This window comes from Gorilla gorilla, chromosome 1 (genome assembly GCF_029281585.2).
Source record: "Gorilla gorilla gorilla isolate KB3781 chromosome 1, NHGRI_mGorGor1-v2.1_pri, whole genome shotgun sequence".
In the NCBI taxonomy this organism is placed as follows: Eukaryota; Metazoa; Chordata; class Mammalia; order Primates; family Hominidae; genus Gorilla; species Gorilla gorilla.
Window position 1 is genome coordinate 37518710 of NC_073224.2, and position 26049 is coordinate 37544758.

General features: G+C 43.3%; 2 protein-coding genes and 1 non-coding gene across 4 annotated transcripts in view; 2 read left to right on the forward strand and 1 right to left on the reverse strand.

The window, feature by feature from the left end:
• The window catches only part of FBXO28 (F-box protein 28), a 48174-nt gene extending 41029 nt beyond the window's left edge, over positions 1 to 7145 (forward strand). The window contains exons 5-6 of one of the 2 annotated variants that reach the window (XM_063708326.1): positions 892 to 970; positions 2452 to 7145. In XM_063708326.1, the coding sequence (XP_063564396.1) occupies positions 892 to 970; positions 2452 to 2545 (173 nt within the window). In that variant the 3' untranslated portion in view covers positions 2546 to 7145. The remainder of the gene's footprint in view (positions 1 to 891; positions 971 to 2451) is intronic. The other variant, XM_019030915.3, reaches the window with a different exon arrangement.
• A 13048-nt stretch (positions 7146 to 20193) lies between these two features.
• On the reverse strand, positions 20194 to 20812 carry LOC101150651 (zinc finger protein 706-like). Its single transcript, XM_055372280.2, has one exon. It carries the CDS (start codon positions 20747 to 20749, stop codon positions 20519 to 20521), a length of 231 nt encoding a protein of 76 aa, XP_055228255.1. The 5' UTR covers positions 20750 to 20812; the 3' UTR covers positions 20194 to 20518.
• Positions 20813 to 24652: 3840 nt separating this feature from the next.
• On the forward strand, positions 24653 to 24778 carry LOC115932309 (small nucleolar RNA SNORA72). Its single transcript, XR_004068599.3, has one exon. It is a non-coding gene; the product is annotated as a small nucleolar RNA SNORA72 (small nucleolar RNA).
• The last annotated feature ends 1271 nt before the right edge of the window (positions 24779 to 26049 follow it).

Consider the following 26049-nt stretch of genomic DNA (forward strand, 5'->3'; position numbering starts at 1 on the left):
CCAAGAGGCGGAGGTTGGGGTGAGCCAAGATCACGCCACTGCACTCCAGCCTGGGTAACAGAGTGAGACTCCGTCTCAAAAAAAAAAAAAAAATCATTAAACCATTGTAATTTGAGGACCATCTATATTTTTTTATGTTTCTGATGAATTAATATTCATTTTTTAAAAAACAAATATACCAGATAAAATGCCAAAAACTCTTCAGGGACATATTTGGTGAATTATTTCAGCCCCCAAAGTGTCTGCCTGCTACTTTATTTTTTATTTTTTATTTTTTATTTTTTTTGAGAGGGAGTCTCACTCTGTCGCCCAGGCTGGAGTGCAATGGCATGACCTCTGCTCACTGCAACCTCCGCCTCCCAAGTTCAAGCAATTCTTCCGCCTCAGCCTCCTGAGTAGCTGGGATTACAGGCGTGTGCCACCACGCCCGGCTAATTTTTGTATTTTTTAGTAGAAACAGGGTTTCACCATGTTGTTCAGGCTGGTCTTGAACTCCTGACCTCGTGATCCGCCTGCCTCGGCCTCCCAAAGTGCTGGGATTACAGGCATGAGCCACCACACCCGGCTGCTACTTTAAAAGAAAGGGTTCATAAGGCTATTTTGAACAGTATCACTTCATCTGTGCTAAATAACTGTTTTTGCAAAAGTATATTGGCTCCTAGAGATTTGTGCCTTTATCTACTGAAAGACTAAATTATTTAATGTCCCTAACTCTGGCAAGTACTTTAAATTAGGAAAGAATTTAGTAAAACTTTTTGTTTTGTTCAGATTAGTTAGCTCCCTGTAGTACTCAGTGAGGCAACCGAGTGGCTTTCTGTAATTGAGTAATAAAGCCTACACATCTCAGCATTAATGTATCTGTTATTTATTGAGTACCTATTATGTGCACAGCACTGTACTGTGTCCTGTGGAGACTAAAAAGAAGTGTAATACGTGGTGTCTGCTCTCAAGGATCTTACTATTTCAAAAGGTAAGATATACCCAGACTTGAAGTTAAATTATCATAGGCAAAACAAATAAGGCAATGTGCAATTAAATGTCAAATGAGAGCAGAGAAACAATTTTAAGGTAGATAAGATCAGTGTTGGCTGGTCTGATGGAAACATCACAGGAAGTAACGATTGATTTAAGCCTTGGTGAATAAGTAGAAGTTGGATATGGATAAGCAGAGAGGGAAAGAAGAATGCATCCATAAAGGAAATACAGTTATTTAGATGTGCAAGGAGAAGATTAACATTATGGGTTTAGGATAGTAATGGACCCATCTGGTTCTTTTAGAAAACCTTCAGTAGATGAGTTTAAAAGGAAGTAGGTTCTTTGTTTAAAATAGTTATTTTTATGCTTGTGTTACATTCTAATTATTCCTAAAAGAATAGGTCCAAGGCCTTCCTACACCATGTCAGGAATTCTCTGTGGTCATAATGTATGATGTAACCCACTGTTTAATGGAGTCCCTATCATTTGCCTAAAGTTGAAGCCTTTGTATATAACTTAAGTGCAGAGTGAACTTAAGAACACGATACAGGCTGAGTATCCCTTATCCGAATTTCTTAGGACCAGAAGTGTTTCAGATTTCGGCTTTTTTTCAGATTTTGGAATATTTGCATTATACTTACTGGCTGCACAATCTCTTATCCGCATACCCACAATCCAAAATGCTCCAATGAGCATTTCCTTGAGCATCATGTTGGTGCTCAAGAAGTTGCAGATTTTGGATTTCAGATTTCTGGATTAGAAACGTGCAACCTGTAGGTGTGTACTTCTAACTTGAAAGTTTATAGTTTGTTATGTGAATTAGATAGAAAATAATTATTTTCTGGCTGGGCGCAGTGGCTCATGCCTGTAATCCCAGCACTTTGGGAGGCCGAGGCGGGCAGATCACGAGGTCAGGAGATCCACACCATCCTGGCTAACATGATGAAACCCCGTCTCTACTAAAAATACGAAAAGAAATTAGCCGGGCGTGGTGGCGGGCGCCTGTAGTCCCAGCTACTTGGGAGGCTGAGGCAGGAGAATGGCGTGAACCCAGGAGGCGGAGCTTGCAGTGAGCCGAGATCACGCCACTGCACTCCAGCCTGGGCAATAGAGTGAGACTCTGTCTCAAAAAAAAAAAAAATTATTATTTTCTGATTTTACTGCTTGTATTTTGTTACTAGGTTCTAAAAATATTGTACAGTATTTTAAATTCAAGTTTATGCCATTAAATGCCCTTCTCCGTTTCCTGGCAGTCTACCTACTGCCACATGAGCAGGAGAATCAGAATTTAAACTCATTTATACTTAAAATAAGGTGTTAAATTATGATGATTAACCCAATTGACCAAATGGATTGCAAAGAAGAAGAAATTATCAGAAGTGACATAATAAGGGTATTCCGTTTTTAAATAAGTGTAAGTATTACTGGTAGAGAAACATTTTAAGTGACTGACCCTTTTGAATTATTCCTCCACAGTTCCAGGACCGTCTGCAGCCCTAACAACAATGCAGCTCTTCTCCAAGCAAAATCCTTCAAGACAAGAGGTTACCAAACTCCAGCAGCAGGTTAAAACAAATGGTGCTGGCGTGACTGTTCTCAGGCGTGAAATTTCTGAGCTTCGCACCAAAGTGCAAGAACAGCAAAAACAGCTTCAAGACCAGGACCAGAAACTGCTAGAGCAGACCCAGATCATAGGTGAACAAAATGCACGGTTGGCAGAGCTAGAACGCAAACTACGAGAAGTAATGGAAAGTGCTGTAGGAAATTCCTCAGGGTCCGGGCAGAATGAGGAGTCTCCTCGGAAACGAAAAAAGGCCACGGAAGCCATAGACTCTCTTAGGAAATCTAAACGTCTTCGGAATAGAAAGTAAATTGGAATGTGGTTCTAGTTCCAGAGGAAGACACAGCTTAGTAGCTTAAGCAGTTATGCATATCAGGATACTGTGAGCAACATGGTGTCCCTTAAGCTTCTAGGCTTTCAGAACACAACTTAAACTTGAACTCTTATGGTTGGGACATTGTTTTCCTGCTTCTCCTGATTGAACTGATGCACAGAATCTTTTTACTTTGCAATAGATTTGTACTAACCAGACCTGTTCTATCATGTTTTGAGGAGTTAACTTTTTTCTGTGCAGATAATGTTGAAAGTAAGTTAATTTGTTTCTGCATATATGCACATACATACGTAAGGATCTTAAACCCAGTCTTGACAGACTAGAAGTTAAGTTTAATACAGAAAATGTCCTGTTCACTTGAAAGAAAAGACCTACTTTCTAAATGGACACTATCTTGGTTCTTTTTTTTTTAAGTCGTCTTTTTGTTATAAGTGACCTTTGTCTGGAATGTCTGAAAAGTAGTTAATGCTTTTTGGTATTGAAGTAATGGGTAACTAAAATGGACTTCCATAGTATTGACTGTAGAAGGAGCCTCTACAGTATTGACTATATATTTTTATAAACTACTGGCAAGGAACTTACCCAGCTGTTATACATGTTTTCAATTCTCTTTGGGGGCCATGTCCTACATTTGCATGGATGGATGCATGCATTGCCTAGTCAACTCACTTAAAAAGCTCTTGCACTGGTATTGATCTTGAACCTCTATACTTCTCCACTTTTTAGAGCGGCGTCTTAGTTTATTTAAACGCTTAACATCTTCCACCGCAACAGCTTGCCTCTAGAGGGGGAATTGTTCATCCATTTGTCCTCCAGTTTTATAGGAACAAGAGACTATTAAAGCCCATTGCTTTATCTGTTCTCTGTAGGGTTCAGGTACACTGGCTAAGGCAGAACCCCAAATTTCAAGGCTCTTTCTATCAATATTGGACCTCTGGGAGCTAATACTCCTCTTTGCTCACCACCATGTGATCATTGATCAGATGTGGTGAGTGAGTAGGGGACTCGACTTGCGGGATGCAGTTTTGCCATTGCAGCAAAGTTCATTGAGGAAAATTGTACCATGAAAAAGCATTTTGATTATTTCATTTCTGGAGGATGACCTTGAGGGAAGCTTTTTAATATTAGTTTCAAGCTTTCCTTACCCTACGACTTTAAACAAAAGCTTTAATTTTGTTTGCACTCCTATTTTGAGCTTGTAACTGGAAAAGCATGTCTTGCACTGTTCAACCTCGTGAGTGGTCACTTTAACAACCTCCAAATTGTGTGCAGTGGTTATTTTCCCCAGTTGTATAGTTTTGAGACATTCAATTATCACTGTCTTAGTTGTATTTTAATTTACTAAATTATGTAGCTATTTGACTGTTAAGTTCTTTTAAACAACTGTTGCCTTGGGCTTCAGTTATTTAAAGTAAATTTAGGTGTAATATAGAAAACTGTCCCTTTCCAGGTGGGAGCTTAACACCTGTATAAAACCTAAGGTTTTGGTAAGTACCTTAGTTGAATAAAAGCACAAGGTTATCACCTTTTTTATCCGTCCACCATGACATGGTTATGCATCCTTTAGATTAACCTCACCAAATGAAGCTTTTTCTATCCATTTTTAATATTGTCCTTACATAATATTGTCCTTAGATTTTGATCAATTCTATGTCTGACTTTGAAATTCCATTTACAATGTAGTATGTTTTCAATGAAAAACCATAAAGTAACATCCAAGTGTTTCATGGTTTGTTGGGAAGGTAATTTTAAAATAAAACAATTTCCAAAAAACATTTGTCAGCCAAGGTCATCCATAAAAGTCCCCGTCTGGAACTCGTTTTCTCAGCACTTCTCATTTTTATAATCATAGTATTTAGCCATATTAGCATATCTTTAGAGGAGGCCTGGTGGAATACCCGGGGCCTCTACTAGTCTGCTTTTCCAGTCATAGGAAGACTTTTTTTTTTTACGTATTGAAGTATGTGTTTACAGATTTACAGAGTGTGATCCGTATGCATCAAAGGGATACAGCCCCAGACTGTTTCTTTAATGGTCATTCATGAACTATTGAAAGTTTCCTGAATTTCTTTTTAAACTACATCTAGATAGCCTAAACATCCGTGTAGTCTTCCATTAGTTAACGTGTATAGGGCTTTCGTAATAAGTAGTCACACTGTTAGAAGGTAAATTTTCTATTACAAAATCCAAATTTCTATTGCATACACTTATAATCATCTATTCATAAAGCTAATTCATTGTACTTGTTAATGCATGAATGTTCCATACAGTAGGAGAATAAAGCACTACAGTTCGGTTGTTCAAATCTTAAATCTTAGGCTATTTAGCTAAAACATGTTAGGATATTGCCTTCACCACTTGTTAGGACAGTTATTTGATAGCCATTATGCTTACCTATGGATAGCATAATGGTATTTAAGGTTCAACAAACCGCAGATTATTTTGATCAGCTAGAACTGACATATGTTACAAGAAAACTGTAAATTAACCTCCTGAGAGAACCATTCTGCCCTGCATTTTAAGTCAGGTATTTAAATACTGTGTGTTGCTAATATTGCGTTGTCTTAGTGCAACATTTCTTAAAGTATTCCCGTCATCTTCCTTGGCTGTTTTTCAGAGGAGACGTCTCCATGTTAATGGGTCCTTCCCACATAGAAATGTATTCTGGTACAGCGCTACCCACATGGATAGCAATGTGAAAAGGCATGCCTAAGAGACAGAAACGGCTGACCTTACCCCCACCCCAGCCGGATCCTCTGCTTATCTCCCACATGCACTTGGCTTAACTGGTTTTCACAGATTCTGAGGTTATAGAACCTGTTGTTTTTCAAACTCCTGTACAGAGCCTGGAAATAATGGAGCAAACGCAAATGTATTGAGAGTCATTATACTTTAAAATAGTTTTAAAGACTATTGGGGTACCATCAGGTCAAAAGCCACTGATTTGGGAAGCAATTTTTTTGTAAAACACTTTTTGGAGTACTGAACTTTACAGGGGCTTGCCTTAATCTCTATTTAGTAGTTTCAAGATGTATGCGCAATTATTCTACGTGTTAAAAATGTTAAAATATTCTATGTAGCCCCAAAGGTGGGTAAAACAGTATAAGTAATGCCTAAATTAATAAGCTAAAAGGTGTCACTACAGCTGGATTTTTGAGAGAAAATGGACATAAAACTAGGCTATGTGTAATAAAAATAATGGCACCTTAAGATTGCACTATTTTACGCATTATTTTATATGCCATTTCATAGCCTGCACTTTAATCTCCAAAGAAACGATGTATGATGTCCCACTTGTTCCTTATTCTTAATAAACTTTTTCCTGAGACAGGGCACTTAATTCTATTTTACTATACTGAATTAGTTTCTTGGAGGTAGATTCCTTTCTTGAGTTCTCTGTTTCCTTAGCCATAATATTTTCTAGGATCCGGGAACTCCCTATATTGTCTATTTCCAACATTATATAATTTTAATTTAATGTAATGTAAATCTCATACTTGGTGATCAGCACATTCTTATATCCTGCTCTAGCAATGAGTACCCATTTGTTACACTTACCAAACTCTCTAAAAACATATACTGTGAGTAAGATTTGAAGCCAGGAATAAAAGGCAGTCTGAAAGAAAACGTCCTATACGATGCAGTTGTTTGGAAATGGCTGATTTCTGATATGAAACCCAACTTGATACACTGTTCGGTTCTTTGACTTGGGATCTATCTGAATTGCTTTCACTAGTACACAAAAGGTTAAGTTAAAACTACTTTAAACTTGTATAGCCTGCCATCTGAGGTGAATTATTTTCAAAAAATACTAAATCTATGAACTGAGACTAGCAATTAGTTGGCTGCTCCCTACCATGATTTTACTTTTAATAGCAATACAGTTATATTGGTGATAAATATGACAGGCTTAAGTACTGCCGTCCTTTTGCATCTTCCTAAGCATCTTGGTTAAATTTCTGAAGTTTAAAAATTAGATCCAGATTTCTTCTGTTGTGTCTGAAGAGAACCATGACATTTAGAAGTATATTGGTAATCTATTAGGTCCATTGGCAAAGTATATTGGTCCATATTCAAACCTATTCCAAAAGGTTAGAAGTGTTTAAGATTCCTTTATTGTGGTACCATGTCTGTTTACCTATGCTTATGAGCAACAATAAATTACTAGTTTACCTTCTGGAATTTTAATTGTTATAACCGAATCAATTATTGGAAAGTGAAAAACACCTCCCGGTCACACAACAGGGTACGTAAATAAATGTGTTGTTACCAGTGCTACTTGTTTTCTTTGTATTTCATGCACAAAAGAATATGGAGCTCTATTGCTAACATACCATATTAATAGCTACTATCTTTTGGAGCACTGTACTGTGTGTTTTACAGATGTTACAGTGGTCCTCACAGCTACCTTATAAAGTAGGTTTTACTCTACATGGGGAAGTTGAACTCAGGCTAAGCAACATGTCCACAGTGTTATGCAAGTAAGTGGCATAAGTGGGATTTGACCCATGAGCTCTGAAGTTTATAAACTTGCTACTACACTATACTACATCCTAGAAACCTGAGAACAATGAGACTCTGAACTTAATATAAGCAAGACCATCCCACACATCCACTAGAAGCAGTCAATGCCCAAATCACTAATGCTAACAGTAGTATATAGAACTGAGATCAAGAAAAGGCTGGGCTAGGCCGGGCACGGTGGCTCACACCTGTAATCCTAGCACTTTGGGAGGCCGAGGCAGGGCAGATCACGAGGTCAGGAGTTCGAGACCAGCCTGACCAACATGGTGAAACCTCATCTCTACTAAAAATACAAAAATTCGCCGGGCGTGGTGGCAGGTGCCTCTAATCCTAGCTACTTGGGAGGCTGAGGCAGGAGAATTGCTTGAACCTGGGAGGCAGAGGTTGCAGTGAGCCAAGATTGTGCCACTGCACTCTAGCCTGGGTGACAGAGTGAGACTCCATCTCAAAAAAAAAAAAAAGCTGGGCTTGGAGGAGGCAACTTTTAAGGTTATTTGCACACAAGGGGTTCACCCTAGGTGTGCAAGTAAAAGAGAATGTTTTAAAGGCTTCCAGAACCTGTAATCTTAAAATCAGAGAAGTCCTGGCAGTAGATGTGCGCTAAGGCTACTGACATGTCTAAAGTCACCTTCTGGCCAGGTGCGGTAGCTCACACCTGTCACTGCAGCATTTTGGGAGGCCAAGGCGGGTGGGTCATTTGAGGCCAGGAGTTTGAGACCAGCCTGGCCAATGTGGCAAAACCCCATCTCTATTAAAAATACAAAAATTAGCCAGGCATGGTGTCGCACACCTGTAGTCTCAGCTACTAGGGAGGCTGAGGCATGAGATTCGCATGAGCTGGGGAGGTGGAGCTTACAGCGAGCCGAGGTCACGCCACTGCACTCCAGCCTGGGCAACAGAGCAAGACTGTTTCAAAAAAGTCACCTTCCTATATAATATATGCTGCTGGTCAGTAGAAAAGTAGCAACTACCAATTCTTTCACCCTGCGAGGGCAGGGTACTAGTTCTCTTTTCAAGACTACGTCCAGTTCCAAAACTAAATGGTTAGAATTTCAACAAAATAAAATCATATAAATCAGTTTAACCTGTTCCTTAAAGGTGTAACTGATAGGGAATTGCTGAAGACGATTCTCTGAAGAAGAGAAAACTTATCTAAGTGCTTTAACCCCAGCCTGTAGACAGCTTAAGATTTTCAGAAAAGAGATCACAGATAACTTTATACTGTGGATGAGGGTGACAGCAGTGGTGTCAATGGTCCTAGCACCATTACTGCATTCTAGTCATCCAGATAGCCTAGAAAGATAAAGGTGGCTACTGTGTATCCCAGTCTTCAGAAGGTAGATGAGGGTGGAAATTTGAATTTTCATATTCTCCAGGTGGCTCAATTGCTGTGTAATAGATTCACATTATTAGAAACCAAGGATCTTCACCAGTATTCTTGCTTTTTTGCTTTACTTTAAAAACTTTTTTTAAAAGATCTCACCTGTATGAACTTTCCCATGTTAATTGCTGAACCAATGCTTACAGAATTCATTAAAGATGATGTTCTTTCCAAAAAGATGTATCTCAACTCACTGGTATACATTCCTCTGGTTTTTTTGTTTGTTTGTATGGAGTCTCTGTCGCCCAGGCTGGAGTGCAGTGGTGTGATCTAGACTCACTGCAACCTCCGCCTCCTGGGTTCAAGTGATTCTCCCGCCTCAGCTTCCCAAGTAGCTGGGATTACAGGCGTGCGCCACCATTCCCACCTAATTTTTGTATTTTTAGTAGAGATGGGGGTTTCACCATGTTGGCCAGGCTGGTCTCGAACTCCCGACCTCAGGTGATATGCCCGCCTCGGCCTCCCAAAGTGCTGGGATTACAGGCGTGAGCCACCGCACCCGGCCTACATCCCTCTGGTTTCTGATTAATCATTTCCTCAAAGCAAAATTAGAGTAAATCGTACGCAGAAGAAATATGAGCAGTTGGGTGTTTGAGCAAAATGTACAACTGATAACTGGAAAGGAAATACAAATCAAAGATAAACTTCCCCTAATTCAATAAATTCTGTTCAAAGAGACGCAACTAAATAGCTTTCAACTTTCTCAGCTTTTGTGTTTTTAAGCTCTTTTTTCCTCTTGTCCTTTGGATTGTACAAAAGTCAAATTCAAATTAACTGATTTGTTAGGAATCTGTGATGCAGCAATGTAAATAGCAAAACTGACTCCAGAATGCAACACCTAAGATGTACTTTCCTGTGATAAGACAATGGGAACACGCTTCCCTTCTCAAGGCCAAGCCAAAGAGAATTAGCTGGGGTGGGGTAAAGAAGAGAGGGCTAAACTGCTTGTTCTTTCTTTGGAGAGTTGGAGCAAGCTTACAAGAAAGTGCTCTTTAGATAAACAGTTTCTGTAACTCTAAGAGGACACTGCCTGTTACAGTGTAGCCCATGGATCAACAGCCTCAATCACCTAGGAGCTTCTGTGAAATGTAGAATCTCAGGCCCCATTCCAGAATCAAATCTGCATTTTAACAAGATCACCTGGTGATGAGTTTGCACATTAAACTTTGAGAAATGCCACTGTAAGGCACATTTGTCATTTTGAATCTAAATGCTAAACAACCCTTAGCTCCCTATATTTAGCAATAACAAAGAAAATGGAGACAGAGAAGAGAGGAAGGAGAGTAAAAGGGAGGAGAAAGCAGGAAGAAAATACAAAAGTTAGTATTGGTCAGGGACAGTTCTTGAAACCAGTAGAGGTCATGACCATCAGCCATCCCAAACAGAAAACAGTTTCATCGCCTTTGGTGTCATTTTTTTTTTTTTTTTTTTTTTTTTTTTGAGACGGGGTCTCCCTCTGTCTCCCAGGCTGGAGTGCAGTGGCGCGATTTCAGCTCACTGCAAGCTCCGCCTCCCAGGTTCACGCCATTCTCCTGCCTCAGCCTCCCGAGTAGCTGGGACTACAGGCACCCACCACCTCGCCTGGCTAATTTTTTGTATTTTTAGTAGAGATGGGGTTTCACCACGTTAGCCAGGATGGTCTTGATCTCTTGACCTCGTGTTCTGCCCGCCTCTGCCTCCCAAAGTGCTGGGATTACAGGCTTGAGCCACCGTGCCCGGCCAGGAAATTTATATCACAATTCCCACCAGTATCAATCCAGTCACTACCATTTGAGAATAAAGAAATTATTTTTTAAAATACACTTTGGGAGGCCAGGGTGGGAGGATTGCTTGCATCTAGGAGTTCACAACCAGCCTGGGCAACATACCAAGACTTCGTCTCTACCAAAAACAAAAATTTTAAATTTAAAAATTAAAAAAAAAAAATTAGCCAGGCTTGGTGGCATACACCTGCAGTCCCAACTACTTGGGAGGCTGAGAAAGGAGGATTGCTTAAGCCCAGGAGGTCAAGGCTGCAGCGAGCTGCCACTGCACTCAGCCTGAGTGACAGTAAGACCCTGTCTCAAAAAATAATAATAAAATATCCATCAATAGGAGACAGGGTTAATAAATTGGGATATATCCTTACAATAGAATACTAGGCACCAGTAAAAATAAGAAAATTATCTATATGCTAAGAAATATTTCTGGCTGGGCGTGGTGGCTCATGCCTGTAATCCCAGCACTTTGGGAGGCCAAGGTGGGCAGATCACTTGAGGTCAGGAGTTCAAAACCAGCCTGGCCAACATGGTGAAACCCCATCTCTACTAAAAATACAAAAAGTATCTGGGCATGGTGTTAGGTACCTGTAATTCCAGCTACTCAGGAGGCTGAGGCAGGAGAATCGCTTGAACCCGGGAGGCAAAGGTTGCAGTGAGCTGAGATCATGCCACTGCACTCCAGCCTGGGAGACAGAGCGAGACTATGTCTCAAAATGAAAAAAAAAAAAAAAAAAAAGAGGCCAGCGTGGTGGCTCATGCCTATAATCCCAGCACTCTGGGAGGCTGAGGTGGGTGGATCACCTGAGGTCAGGAGTTCGAGGCCAGCCTGGCCAGTGTGGTGAAACCCTGTCTCTACTAAAAAATCCAAAAAGTAGCCAGGCATGGTGGCGTGTGTCTGTAATCTCAGCTACTCAGGAGGCTGAGGCAGGAGAATCACTTGAACCCGGGAGGTGGAGGTTGCAGTGAGCTGAGATTGTGCCACTGCACCCTAGCCTGGGAGACAGAGTGAGACTCTGTCTCTAAAAGAAAAAAATATATATGTATTTCCGAGACTGCTAAGGAAATAACAAAATACAGAACAATATTACAGTATACTAACTTTTGTGAAAAATAAAGAGGGAAATAATATAGAGTCGTGCTGAATAACGACATTTCAGTCAACATGCAGCAGCATATTTTATGACAGTCCCATAAGATTATACTACCATATTTTTACTGCTTCTTTTCTATGTTTATGTGTTTAGATACACAAATACCACTGTGCTACAAGTGCCTACAGTATTCAGAACAGTAACATGCCATACAGTTTTGTAGTCTAGCATCAATAGGCTGTACCATATAGCCTAGGTGTATATAGTAGGCTAAACCATCTAGGTTTGTGTAAGTAAACTCTGTTATATTCATACAACAAAATCACTTAATGATGCATTTCTGAGAGCACATCCCCATCTTTAAGCAGTTCGTGACTGCACTGCTAAGTAGTGCCATGCATATGCATAAAGAAACTCTAGGCCAGGCACGGTGGCTCACGCCTGTAATCCCAGCACTTTGGGAGGCTGAGGGGGGCAGATCACTTGAGGTCAGGAGTTTGAGACCAGCCTGGCCAACATGGCGAAATCCCACCTCTACTAAAAATACAAAAATTAGGCAGGCATAGTGGTCTGTGCCTGTAGTCCCAGATGCTCAGGAGGCTGAGGCAGGAGAATCACTTGAATCTGGGAGTCAGAGGTTGCAGTGAGCTGAGATTACACCACTGCACTCCAGGCTGGGAGAAAGAGTGAGACTCCATGTCAAAAAAAAAAGAAAGAAAAGAAAAAAAAATTCTAGAAAAATGCACAGGGAATCAACAACAGTGGTTATATTTTGGGGTTTGACAACATAACAACAGGAACAGGAGCTGGGAGGAGCTTATCACTAGACACCTTCTGTATGTTTTTCTATTTTTTTTTTTGAGACGGAGTCTCGCGCTGTCGCCCAGGCTGGAGTGCAGTGGCGCAATCTTGGCTCACTGCAAGCTCCGCCCCTCGGGGTTCACGCCATTCTCCTGCCTCAGCCTCCCGAGTAGCTGGGACTTCAGGCGCCCGCCGCTACACCCGGCTAATTTTTTGTATTTTTAGTAGAGACAGGGTTTTACCATGTTAGCCAGGATGGTCTCGATCTGCTGACCACGTGATCCGCCCGCCTCGGCCTCCCAAAGTGCTGGGATTACAGGTGTGAGCCACCGCGCCCGGCCATGTTTTTCTATTTTTAAACCATGGAAGTGTATTCAACAATTAAACCAGCTGCTATAGACTGAAAGTTTGTGTCCCCGCAAAATGTATGCCTTGAAGCCTAATCCTCAAGGGGAGGAGACTAGGAGGTTGGGCTTTGGGGAGGTGATTATGTTCATGAGGGTGAAGTCTTCATGAATGGGGTTAGTGTTCTTTTGAAAGAGACACCAGGCTGGGTGGGGTGGCTCACGCCTGTAATCCCAGCACTTTGGGAAGCCGAAGCAGGCTGGTCACCTGAGGTCAGCAGTTTGAGACCACCCTGGCCAACATGTGAAACCCCATCTCTACTAAAAATACAAAAATTAGCCAGGCATGGTGGTGTGCACCTGTAGTCCCAGCTACTTGGGAGGCTGAGGCAGAAAAATTTCTTGAACCCAGGAAGCAGAGGTTGCAGTGAGCTGAGATCATACCATTGCACTCCAGCCTGGGTGACACAGCGAGACTCCATCTCAAAAAATTAATTAATTAATTAATTAAATAAAAGGGACCTCAGAAAACTCCTTCACCTCTTCTGCCATGTGAGGTTATAGCCGGAAGATGGCCATCCACGAACAAGGAAGCAGCCCCTCACCGGATACTGAATATGCCAGTGCCTTGATCTTGGACTTCCCAGGCTCCAGAATTTTTTTTTTTTTTTTTTTGAGATGGAGTCTCTGTCACCCAGGCTGGAGTGCAATGGCACGATCTGGGCTCACTGCAACCTCTACCTCCCGAGTTCAAGCGATTCTCCCACCTCAGCCTCCCGAGTGGCTGGGATTACAGGCATGTGCCCCCATGCCTGGCTAATTTTGTATTTTTAGTAGAGATGAGGTTTCTCCATGTTGCTCAGGTTGGTCTCAAACTCCCGACCTCAGGTGATCCACCCACCTCAGCCTCCCAAAGTGCTGGGATTACAGGCGTGAGCCACCACGCCCGGCCTAATTTTTGTATTCTTAGTAGAGACGGGGTTTCACCATGTTGGCCAGGCTGGTTTCGAACTCTTGACCTTGTGGCCTCCCAAAGTGCTGGGATTATAGGCGTGAGCTACTGCTCCTGGCCAAACTGTTTTCTTAAAAACCAAAAGCCTGGGGAAAAAAAACAAAATATCTTGCAAATGTATTCTCAATCCCAGTCAATCCCCTGCAAAACTCAGACTCTGGAAGAATGAAAGCTATGCGCTCTTTTCTCCACTCATTCATATCGTTGGCTTCACACAGATAGAAAAAGCTACTTCATCCTGCAGAACTGCTCTATCAGTTCATGGTGTTTTCCTGGATCCTGGACCCCCGCCTTCCCCACCATGAGTCACCTCTGGATCGAGTCCATCTTCTATTTGGGATTTGGAACCAGACAACCTTTGTCCCTTTTTAGCCTCTGCTGCACTCTAAGCTGTGTGATCTAACGCACGTCACTCACATTCTGGAAGTATTTGCTTCCTCATACATGAAATGGGGGAAATTTCTCTAACCATAAGCCTGCGGTTTTGATTTCAGTGCTCACTAGTTCAAGACTTTTCTTCTTGCCTATGCTCCTTCACCCTCTTCCTTTGTCAATTTCCTTTTTCATAAGCTGTGGCTGCTGGTGAGTAAAATAGTCATCTGAGTACAACTGCTTTTGCATGAGCTAGACTTGGAAGGGTGCAAATGGAAGCAGATTCATTTCTTCTCAGTAACTGCTCTTTTAGACTGTCCTGTTGCATTGTTCTGCCCTGATCCCAGAAGGAATCTCGGGCAGATCCCAGAGCCTTGTAGACTCTCCTGGTCACTAACAAATTAATCACCTTTATCCAGTTATTAAAAAATCCAGCCCGACCCGAAGAAAGACTTTATTGTCTCAATTGATTAAAGCTTCTTTCCTCTTTTTTTTCTCTTTTTTTGAGACGGAGTCTTGCTCTGTCACACAGGCTGGAGTGCAGTGGTGCGATCTTGGCTCACTGCAGCTTCCACCTCCTGGGTTCAAGCGATTTTCCTGCCTCAGCCTCCCAAGTAGCTGGGATTACAGGTGCCTGCCACCACGCCCAGCTAATTTTTGCATTTTTAGTAGAGACGGGGTTTCGCCATGTTGGACAGGCTGGTCTTGAACTCCTGACCTCAGGTGATCTGCCCGCCTCGGCCTCCCAAAATTCTGGGATTACAGGCATGAGCCACTGTGCCCTCCTGCTTCTTTCTTCTTTCTGTAAGTCAGGCCTGAGTTGGACTTCGGAGAAGCTTTGAGTTGGGCTTCTCCTTTTCAGTGGAGAAAGGCAGGAAGGAGGATGTCTTCCATTTCTTCTCTTTGCTTTTCCTCCTCCCCCTCCTGCAAGACTCTCTGCTGTCTAACTCAGTGGGGAGGAGAGACAGAATAAAGAAAAAAAAAATCTGCATTACTGGTATGGTTGGAATCTGTCATGTGTGTCTCTTGGTTGAGGCAGAGATCACACTTTGGGGCTGTTTTCCCCAAGGCATTTTCCACTGTTGTTGTTGCTTTCTTTTTCTTTTTTTAAGAGATAAGGTCTTGCCCTATCACTCACTACAGTCTTGAACTCCTGAGCTCAAGTGATCCTCCTGCCTCAGCTTCCTGAGTAGCTGGGACTACCATGCCTGGCTAATTATTTTTATTTTTGATAGAGGCAGAGTCTTGCTACATTGCCCAGGCTGGCCTCAAACTCCTGGCCACAAGCGATCTTCCTGTCTTAGCCTCCCAAAGTTCTGGAATTACAGGCATGAGCCACTGCTGTCAGCCCTCCATTGGTTTTTAAATAATCTCCTCACAGGTTACCTTCACCATGAATTTTTCTTCCGAGTTACCATACAGCTGACTCATAGGAACCCCTCCTTAGCCCTAGGCACCTGGTGGTAAATGTTCTCTCAAAAAGAAGCATTAGGATGCCTGACTTACGAGGCCATAGACAGCAACCAAATCTAGCCCTTGTCAAATGGTTACACATCTGGTCCACCTATACCTGATCAACCTGGCAGAAAAGCTATTATCAGCAGAGACCCTCTGTCCATACTCAGTGACCACGGACAGCTTCTGATTTCCCCTCACCTTTAGGCATGCTCAAGTCCAAGTCAGGTACCAGTCCCTGTGTCTCTCCAAACACAAAAGTCAAGTTGGAGGAATGGTTCTGAGTAACTCTTCACTTGGCTGTAATTAACAAAGCAACAGTTCCTTCTGCCACCAGAGGGTGTGCAGCAAGGATGGGCAGCACAACCTGCTACCAACTCTCTCTAAGAAATTCTTTTCTCTTTTTTTTTTTTTTTTGAGACGGAGTTTCACTCTTGATGCCCAGGCTGGAGTGCAATGGCGCAATCTCGGCTCACTGCAACCTCCGCCTCCCAAGTTCCAGTGATTCTCTTGCCTCAGTCTCCTGAGTAGCTGGGACTATAGGTGCGCACCACTGCGCCTGGCAAATTTTTGTATTTTTTTTAGAGACAGGGTTTCACCATGTTGGTCAGGCTGGTCTCAAACTCCTGACCTCATGATCCGCCCTCCTCAGCCTCCCAAAGTGCTGGGATTACAGGCATGAGCCACCACACTCAGACCCCTTGCCCTCATTTTTGACAGATAATTTTGCTAGACACAGATCCTTGGTTGATAAGTTTTTTCTTTCAGCACTTTGAATACGCCATCCCACTGCCTTCTGGCCTCCACCTGTTCATCATATCAGGGTCTCCTTTTCGGTGATGAGTCATTCTCCTCTTGCTGTTTCAAGATTTTCTCTTTGGCTTTCAGAATTTTATTATAATGCATCTGGGTGTGGATCTCTGTCTTGTGTTCATTCTACTGGGGTTCTTTTTTTTTTTTTTTTTTTTTGAGATGGAGTCACGTTCTGTCGGCCAGGCTGGAGTGCAGTAGCACAATCTCGGCTCACTGCAACCTCTGCCTCCCAGGTTCACGTCATTCTCCTGCCTCAGCCTCCTGAGTAGCTGGGACTACAGGCGCCCACCAACACACCCGGCTAATTTTTTATATTTTTAGTAGAGATGGGGTTTCACCGTGTTAGCCAGGATGGTCTTGATCTCCTGACCTCGTGATCCGCCCACCTCAGCCTCCCAAAGTGCTGGGATTACAGGCGTGAGCCACCGCACCCGGCCTCTACTTGGGTTCACTGCATCTCTTGGATGTGTAGATTAATGTTTCCATCAGATTTAGATCATTTTAGATATATTTTTCCTTTTTTTTTTTTTTGCCCTTTTCTCTCCTCTCCTCTGGTATTCCCATCAGCTGTATTTTGATGAGCTCAATGATGTCCCAAATTTCTCTGAGGCTCTGTTCATTTTTTATCATGGTAAATACACATAACAAAATTTACCATTTTAACCACTTTTACACGTACAATTCAGCAGCATTAAGTATATTCACAAAGTTGTTCAATCATCACCACTATCCATTCACAGAAATTTTTCATCATCCCAAACAGAAACTCTATACTCATTAAAGACTGGCTCCCCACTCCCCTTTTCCCCAACCCCTGTTAATCTCTATTATTCTTTCTGTCTCTAACTTTTATAGTTTGATCATAACAATCCCCTTTTCATCAGGTTTTCATGGAGGATAGGAGGGGTAATTCTTTGACTTAAAAATATAATTTGAAGAAAATGACTGCTTAGGAGAGAGAGGCAGAGAAAGAAAGTGAGAGAGAGAGAAAGAGAGAGAGAGAAAAGAGAGAAAGAAAAGAAAGAGAATAAGAAAGAAAAGGAAGGAAGGAAAGAAAAAAAGAAGGAAGGAAGAAAGGTGGGAAGGAGGACGGAAGGAAGGAAGGAGGGAAGGAAGAAGTAAGGAAGGAGGGAGGGAGGGAAGGAAAGAAGGAAGGAAAAGGAGGAATGAAGGAGGGAGGAAAGTAGAGAGGGAAGAAGGGAGGGAAAAAGAAAGCTATGAAAGCCATTGACCACAGGTCGGGATGGGAATGGGGATAATTCATCAATTTTTCTACTCTGACATAACTCCCGAGAGTTCTAGACTATTCATTGGCTTTCACAGATTTGCCAAGAGGACAAATCTCAGCTTAATTAGCAAAGGATAAAATCATGAAATTAGTGGATTCCCTAATCTGGGCATGCCACATAGATGAATATGATTGCAAGGGCAGGTTTGGAAAAGGGAATGATGCCTGAATATACTGGAATTCCCAAATATTTTGGACCTCAAAGTTTGGGCTTTTAAGGAGCTACCATTTAAATCTGCAGTTTGCTGTAAAGATGGTTAAAAGAGTTCTGGGCCAGGCACGGTGGCTCATGCCTGTAATCCCAGCACTTTGGGAGGCTGAGGCGGGCGGATCACCCGAGGTCAGGGATTTGAGACAGCCTGGCCAACGTGGTGAAAACCCGTCTCTACTAAAAATACAAAAATTAGCCAGGCGTGGTGGCACGTGCCTGTAATCCCAGCTACTCAGGAGGCTGAGGCCAGAGAATTGCTTGAACCTGGGAGGCGGAGGTTGCAGTGAGCCACTGCTCTCCAGCCTGGCCAAAAAGAGCGGAAACTCTGTATCAAAAAAAAAAAAAAAAAAAAGTTCATTGTGCAGAATTGAACACATTTGTCAAATAATAGGCTGGCCAGCCATGGAGAGAAGCTCCTATTATAGTCAAAACCGATTCAAAAATATTAATGTTGGTGGGGGGCAGTGGCTCCTGTAATCCTAGCACTTTGGGAGGCAGAGGTGGGTGGATCACTTGAGGCCAGGAGTTCAAGACCAGCCTGGCCAGCATGGCGAAACCCCATCTCTACTAAAAATACAAAAATTAGTCGAGTGTGGTGGCACATGCCTGTAATCCCAGCTACTTGGGAGGCTGAGGCAGGAGAATCACTTGAACCAGGGAGGCAGAGGTTGCAGTGAGCCAAGATCACGCTACTGCACTCCGGCCTGGACGTAGAGTGAGATTCCATCTCAAAAAAAGAAAAAAATTATAGTGCATTTGAAGTGCATTCAAAAACTATGAGAACACGATTTTAGCTGTGAGCTTGTAAAAACAAAAACAAACAAAACTTATGAGAACACTTGTACCTCCCTAGCCTGAGGGGCATGATGTATAGCCTCTTTCAGGACTGATGGTACATGTCCCTTTGAATATTCACTGTGGAGAATCTTTTTTAGCAAGCGTAGCTAAATTGTATCTGCTCCTCTAAACATTTGCCAGAAGAAGAAATAGTTTATTTTCAGGTTCAGGCTCTACACATTCTCTCTCTTTTCTTTTCTTTTCTTTTTTTTTTTTTTTTTTGACAGAGTCTCACTCCTTCACCCAGGCTGGAGTACAGTAGCGTGATCTCGGCTCACCGCAACCTCTGTCTCCCAGGTTCAAGCAATCCTCCGGCCTCAGCCTCCCAAGTAGCTGGGATTACAGGAGCCTGCCACCATGACCAACTAATTTTTGTATTTTTTAGTAGAGATGAAGTTTCACCATGTTGGCCAGGCTGGTCTTGAACACCTGACCGCAGGTGATCCACCTGTCTCCGCCTCCCAAAGTGCTGGGATTACAGGTGTGAGCCACCGCACCGGGCCCTCTTCTCCCTCCCTTTCCCTTTCCCTTTCTTTTTTTTTTTTTCTTTGACAGAGTCTCACTCTGTCGCCCAGGCTGGAGTGCAGAGGCGTGAGCTTGGCTCACTGCAACCTCCACATCCTGGGTTCAAGAGATTCTTGTGCCTCAGCCTCCCAAGTAGCTGGGATTACAGATGCGCGCCACCACATCCGACTAATTTTTTGTATTTTTAGTAGAGATGGGGTTTAGCCATGTTGGCCAGGCTGGTCTTGAACCCCTGCCCTCAAGTGATCAGCTCACGTTGGCCTCCCAAAGTGTTGGGATTACAGGCATGAGCCACCACACCTGGCTTCTACACATTTTATGAGCAATAAATAATGTTGATAATCCCTCAGTTTTCTTCTTTCTTCCTGTCTCTCCCTCCCCAGTGGTCCTGCAGCAGTTCTAATCCCATTCCCATCACCAGTTGATCAGAAACCTAGTATTTTTAGGAAAGTAGCAGCCTTTATTTATTTTTTATATTTATATTTATATTTTTACTTATTTATTTTTGAGACAGAGTTTCACTCTTGTTGCCCAGGCTACAGTGCAATGGCGCAATCTCGGCTCACTGCAACCTCCGCCTCCTGCGTTCAAGTGATTCTCCCACCTCAGCCTCCAGAGTAGCTGGGATTACAGGCATGTGCCACCACGCCCGGCTAATTTTGTATTTTTAGTAGATCTGGGGTTTCTCCATGTTGGTCATTTTTAGTAAATCTGGGGTTTCTCCATGTTGGTCAGTTTCCATGTGGAGACAGAATTTTGCCATGTTGCCCAGGCTGGGCTTGAACTCCTGGGCTCAAGTGATCTGTCTGCCTCAGCCTTCCAAAGTGCTGGGACTACAGGTGGGAGCCACCATGTCCAGCCTGCATACTTTTTATGTTATCAGAAATGCTATCTTTCTCTTTGGTTACATTTTTTTTTTTCGTAAATCAAAGTACTATTTTATTAAATGAGTTATTTTACACAATATGAACATCAATATAATTACAATTGTAAAAAAATTTTTTATAACAAGGATGGACTGATTTTCATATTTCCAAATCAGAGTCAACTGTACATTTACACAGAATTGTCTTTGCATGAAGCCCAAAAGGGAAGAGCATAAAAAATGAGTGTTTCTGTAGCCCCTTTATTTTTGCTGATCAACAGTTTGTTAGAAAAGCAGCTGCAGGTATGTTACCTAAGGTCTGAGACAGTAGAAGAGTCAAAGGTGTCGTGAATTCACCTGTAAACAACCTTATGCCTGAACATCAGCTAATTCTGGAGGAAGTGGAGTCTTAGGATGCTTGCTCTCAAAGTGCTGCTTGAAGGTTTTAGGGTCTGGCATTCGTGTCCTACAGACAGTGCAGGTATATATTAAGGCAGCTTTGGCAGCAGCCTTTTGGTCATGTCCTTGTTTCTTCTTTTGCCCAGCTTGCTTTTTGGCATTTTTCTGCTGAGACTGAATTTTCTGCTGTCCACGAGCCATATCCGGGCCAGGAGAGTCTTGCGTCGGAGAGACAGTGCAGCGCGAGAGGGCCCAGCATCGCTTGGGCCTCCTCCACCCGCTCAGGAGGGGAAGGAAACAGGAGAGCCGGGAGCACAACAGCCTCGCACGCCCGCCGCCGCCGCCTCAGCCTTAGGGGAGGCCACTACGCCTCTGGTTACATTTCTTGATCATGGTATCTCCCCAGCCAGGTAAGTATCTCTTTGATTACATTTCTTTTTTTTTTTTTGAGATGGAGTCTCACTCTTGCTGCTCAGGCTGCAGTGCAATGGCGCTTTCTCAGCTCACTGCAACCTTTGCCTCCCGAGTTCAAGCGATTCTCCTGCCTCAGCCTCCCGAGTAGCTGGGATTACAGGCACCCGACACTACACCCAGCTAATTTTTTGTAAAGCCACCATGCCCCCCTGATTACATTTCTTTTTCTTTTGAGACGGAGTCTTGCTCTGTCGCCCGGGCTGGAGTGCAGTGGCGTGATCTGGGCTCACTGCAAGTTCCGCTTCCCGGGTTTACGCCATTCTCCTGCCTCAGCCTCCCGAGTAGCTGGGACTATAGGCGCCCGCCACCACGCCCAGCTAATTTTTTGTATTTTTAGTAGAGACGGGGTTTCACCATGTTAGCCAGAATGGTCTCAATGTCCTGACCTCGTGATCCACCCGCCTCAGCCCCCCAAAGTGCTGGGATTACAGGCGTGAACCACCATGCCTGGCCTATTACATTTCTTAACTGGCTGTTGCTGGTGTATAAAAATACAAAACATTGGCTGGGCACGGTGGCTCATGTCTGTATTCCCAGCACTTTGGGAGGCCAAGACAGGCAGATCACTTCAGGTCAGGAGTTTAAGACCAGCCTGGCCAACAGGACAAAACCCTGTCTCTACTAAAAATACCAAAATTAGGCCGGTTGTGGTGGCTCACATCTGTAATCCCAGCACTTTGGGAGGCCGAGGCGGGAGGATCACCTGAGGTCAGGAGTTCGAGACCAGCCTGGCCAACATGGTGAAACCCTGTCTCTACAACAAATACAAAAATTAGCTGGGTGTGGTGGTAGGCGCCTGTAATCCCAGCTACTTGGGAGGCTGAGGCAGGAGAATTGCTTGAACCTGGGAGGCGGAAGTTGCAGTGAGCCAAGAATGCACCACTGTACTCCAGCCTGGGCAACAAGAGTGAAACTCTGTCTCAAAAAAAAAAAAAAAAAAAAGCCCAATAATTAGCTGGGTGTGGTGGCACATACCTGTAGGCCCAGCTATTCGGGAGGCTGAGGCGGGAGAATCCCTTGAACCCGAGAGACAGAGGTTGCAGTGAGCTGAGATTGTGCCACAGCACCCCAGCCTGGGTGATAGAGTGAGACTCCGTGTCAATAATAAAAATAAAAATAGGGGGGAGGGGGGAGGGATAGCATTAGGAGATATACCTAATGTTAAATGACGAGTTAATGGGTGCAGCACACCAACATGGCACATGTATACATATGTAACTAACCTGCACGTTGTGCACATGTACCCTAAAACTTAAAGTGTAATTTTAAAAAAGTAAATAAAAAATATATATATAAATAAAAAATATTTTTGTACATTAAGGTTTTTTATTTGTTTTTAAGATGGAGTCTCACTCTGTTGCCCAAGCTGGCGTGCATTGGCATAATCTTTGCTCATTGCAACCTCAACCTCTCGTGTTCAGGAGATTCTCTGCCTCAGCCTCCTGAGTAGCTGGGACTACAGGTGCTCGCCACCATGCCTGGCTAATTTTTGTATTTTTAGTAGGGACAGGGTTTCACCATGTTGGCCAAGCTGGTCTCGAACTCCTAGCCTCAAGTGATCCGCCTGCCTCAGCCTCCCAAAGTGCTGGGATTATAGGCATGAGCCACCGCACCCAGGCCCTGCTTTCAACATGATGTGTATGCAATAGATTAGCACTCTTTAAGGGAAGCGTCTAACCTGATGGGCCTGAGGACAAACACACAGAATCCTGTACATCCCTTCATGGACGAGGCAATCAGCTGAGAGAGATCATCCCTCCACAGGAGTGAGACCCAGAAGCCCAGAGAAGGCTATGGACTGGGAGAAACTTGCGCAGGGTCCAAGGGAAGACAGGTCTGGTGTATAGATCACGAGACTGGAGGTCACTGTGGTACTAAAGATAACAGGAGTAAATGGCAGCACATTATGCCCCCAAACTGGCCAGGACTAGCTACACTGAGTGAGGCCAGCATGGCAGAAGACAAAACAGGCAAGGGATTATTTCCCCTGCCACACTAAGTCAGCTTTAGTTATGAACAAATTCGCGAATTTTTTTTTTTTTTTTAGACAGAGTTTTGCTCTTGTTGCCCAGGCTGGAGTGCAATGGTGCAATCTCAGCTTACTGCAACCTCTGCCTCCCGGGTTCAAGCGATTCTCCTGCCTCAGCCTCCCAAGTAGCTGGGATTACAGGCATGTGCCACCAAGCCCAGCTAATTTTCTGGTTTTAGTAGAGACGGGGTTTCACCATGTTGGCCAGGCTGGTCTCAAACTCTTGACCTCAGGTGATCCACCTGCCTCAGCCTCCCAAAGTGCTGGGATTACAGGCATCAGCCACCGCGTCCAGCCTTATGTCATCTATTTCTTGACACCAATAACAGACAACTACTCTAGTCAGTAATTAGTTGTCAATAAATATTTTTCTTACTTAAAATGTATTATTTAAATATAAAATTAGCACATGTAAATTTATAGTTAAAACATTCATGAATTTGGGCCGGGCGCTGTGGCTCATGCCTGTAATCCCAGCACTTTGGGAGGCTGAGGCAGGTGGATCACCTGAGGTCAGGAGTTTCGAGACCAGCCTGACCAATATGGTGAAACTAAAGCACAAAAATTAGCCAGGCGTGGTGACATGAATCTGTAATCCCAGCTACTCGGGAGGCTGAGGCAGGAGAATCACCAGAACTCAGGAGGCGGAGATTGCAGTGAGCCAAGATTGGGCCATTGTACTCCAGCCTGGGCGACAGAGCGAGACTCCATCTCAAAAATAAAATAAAAAGAAAAGAAAAGAAATAGATAACATAAAATTCTTACGATTATTTGCTTGCAGTGAATAAAGAATGTTTTCTGTATTACTCTTCTATGAATTACAGTAGTCAATACCATTCAATCTCAACTGTTATCGCTATTGAAATGGCCTCAAAAATAAACTGCCCTTTCAAAAATCAAGCAAATGGAAAAGGAAAAATCCATATTGATTTCAAAAGTACAGCTGCCCTCATCTGAAAACTACTTCATCTTAAATTTCCTAATATGATCATGGCTGGCTGCGATTCACCACAGCTTCCAACAGCCGACTGGAGAGCGTTTTTCCAGAATAACTAGTATGTTTGCTTCAAGACAAATTATTTGACAACGTTAAGGAAAAGATGTGAAAGCTAGATAATCCATTAAGAATCTTTTTTTAAAACTTCAAGACATTTTATTTATACTGCTTTTTTTTTTTTTTTTTTTGAGACAGTCTCACTCTGTCGCCCAGGCTAGTGTGCAGTGGTGCAATCTCAGCTCACTGCAACCTCCGCCTCCCGGGTTCAAGCTATTTTCTGCCTCAGCTTCCCGAGTAGCTGGGATTACAAGCACCCACCACCATGCCCAGCTAATTTTTGTATTTTTAGTAAAGACGGGGTTTCACCATCTTGGCCAGGCTGGTCGTGAACTCCTGACCTTGTGATCCACCCGCCTCGGCCTCCCAAAGTGCTGGAATTACAGGCGTGAGCCACCGTGCCCGGCTATACTTCTTAGCTTACTTTTTTGTTACGTGTATATATTAAGAACTTTTAAAAGTCCAAATTAAAGAAGCATGCCTAGACATCATTAAAATAGCTATCAATGCCCATGACAATCTTGTAGCTCAAATAGTTTACTTTAGAATGTCAAAATTGATTTTGTAATAGTCAGGACAGGATAGGCTAAACAGTCGCTATATTAAGACCATGCAAGTGTCCCTAGACCTAGTTCTTTCCCTATGTCTGTTTTTATAAATGCTGGTGATAAACCAGGTCTGATTAATATATAATCATTTTGTGTGATTATGTAAAGGCTGTAATTCTAGGTTATCTTTGGTCAACCTTAAGAAAAATGGCAGTATATGTAATGACTTTTGCAAATGATCAGTGCTAATTTGCAGACTTTTGTTTAAAGAGGGTTTAAACAAAATAAGAAAATTTCATGATTACCAGTTGCTATTAAATGAATTGTAACTTTTTTTAAAAAAAAGAATGTCCAAGCCAGGTGTGGTGCTCATGCCTGTAATCCCAGCACTTTGGGAAGCCAAGGAGGGCAGATCACTTAAGGTCAGGAGTTCAAGACCAGCCTGGCCAACATGGTGAAACCTCGTCTCTAGTAAAAATACAAAAAGTAGCTGGACGTGGTGGCACACACCTGTAATCCCAGCTACTCAGGAGGGTGAGGCAGGAGAATCGCTTGAACCCAGGAGGCAGAGGTTGCAGTGAGCCAAGATCTTGACACTGCACTCCAGCCTGGGCAACAGAGCGCAACTCCATGTCAAAAAAAAAAAAAAAAATTGTATATCCAGATTCACTTTTTTTTTTCAAACTCTGCATTTTTCTTTCTTTCTTTTATTTTTTAATGTTTTTGAGACAAAGCCTCACTCTGTCACACAGGCTAGAGTGCAGTGCCACAATCTCAGCTCATTTCTCAGCTCATTGAAGCCTCGACCTCCTGGGCTCAAGCAATCTTCCCACCTCAGCCTCAGCAATAGGTGGGACCACAAGCATGGGCCACCACGCCCAGTTAAATTTTTTTTTTTTTTTTTTTTTTTGAGACGGAGTCTCGCTCTGTCGCCCAGTCTGGAGTGCAGTGGTGCGATCTCGGCTCACTGCAAGCTCCGCCTCCCGGGTTCATGCCATTCTCCTGCCTCAGCCCCCCAAGTAGCTGGGACTACAGGCGCCCCCCCACCATGCCTGGCTAATTTTTTTGTATTTTTAGTAGAGATGGGGTTTCACCGTGTTAGCCAGGATGGTCTGGATCTCCTGACCTTGGAGACCGCCTCGGCCTCCCAAAGTGCTGGTATTACAGGCATGAGCCACCACACCCGGCATAATTTTTGTATTTTTTATAGAGGTGGGTTTTTGCCATGTTGCCCAGGCTTGTCCCGAACCCCTGCCCTCAAGCGATCCCCCTACCTCGGCCTCCCAAAGTGCTCAGACTACAGACGTAAGCCTCCGCACCTGGCCTGCTTTTGGACTGGTGTGCCAGTTCACACATGCCTGTGATAGCAACTGCGTTCTGAACTGCAGGGATACAT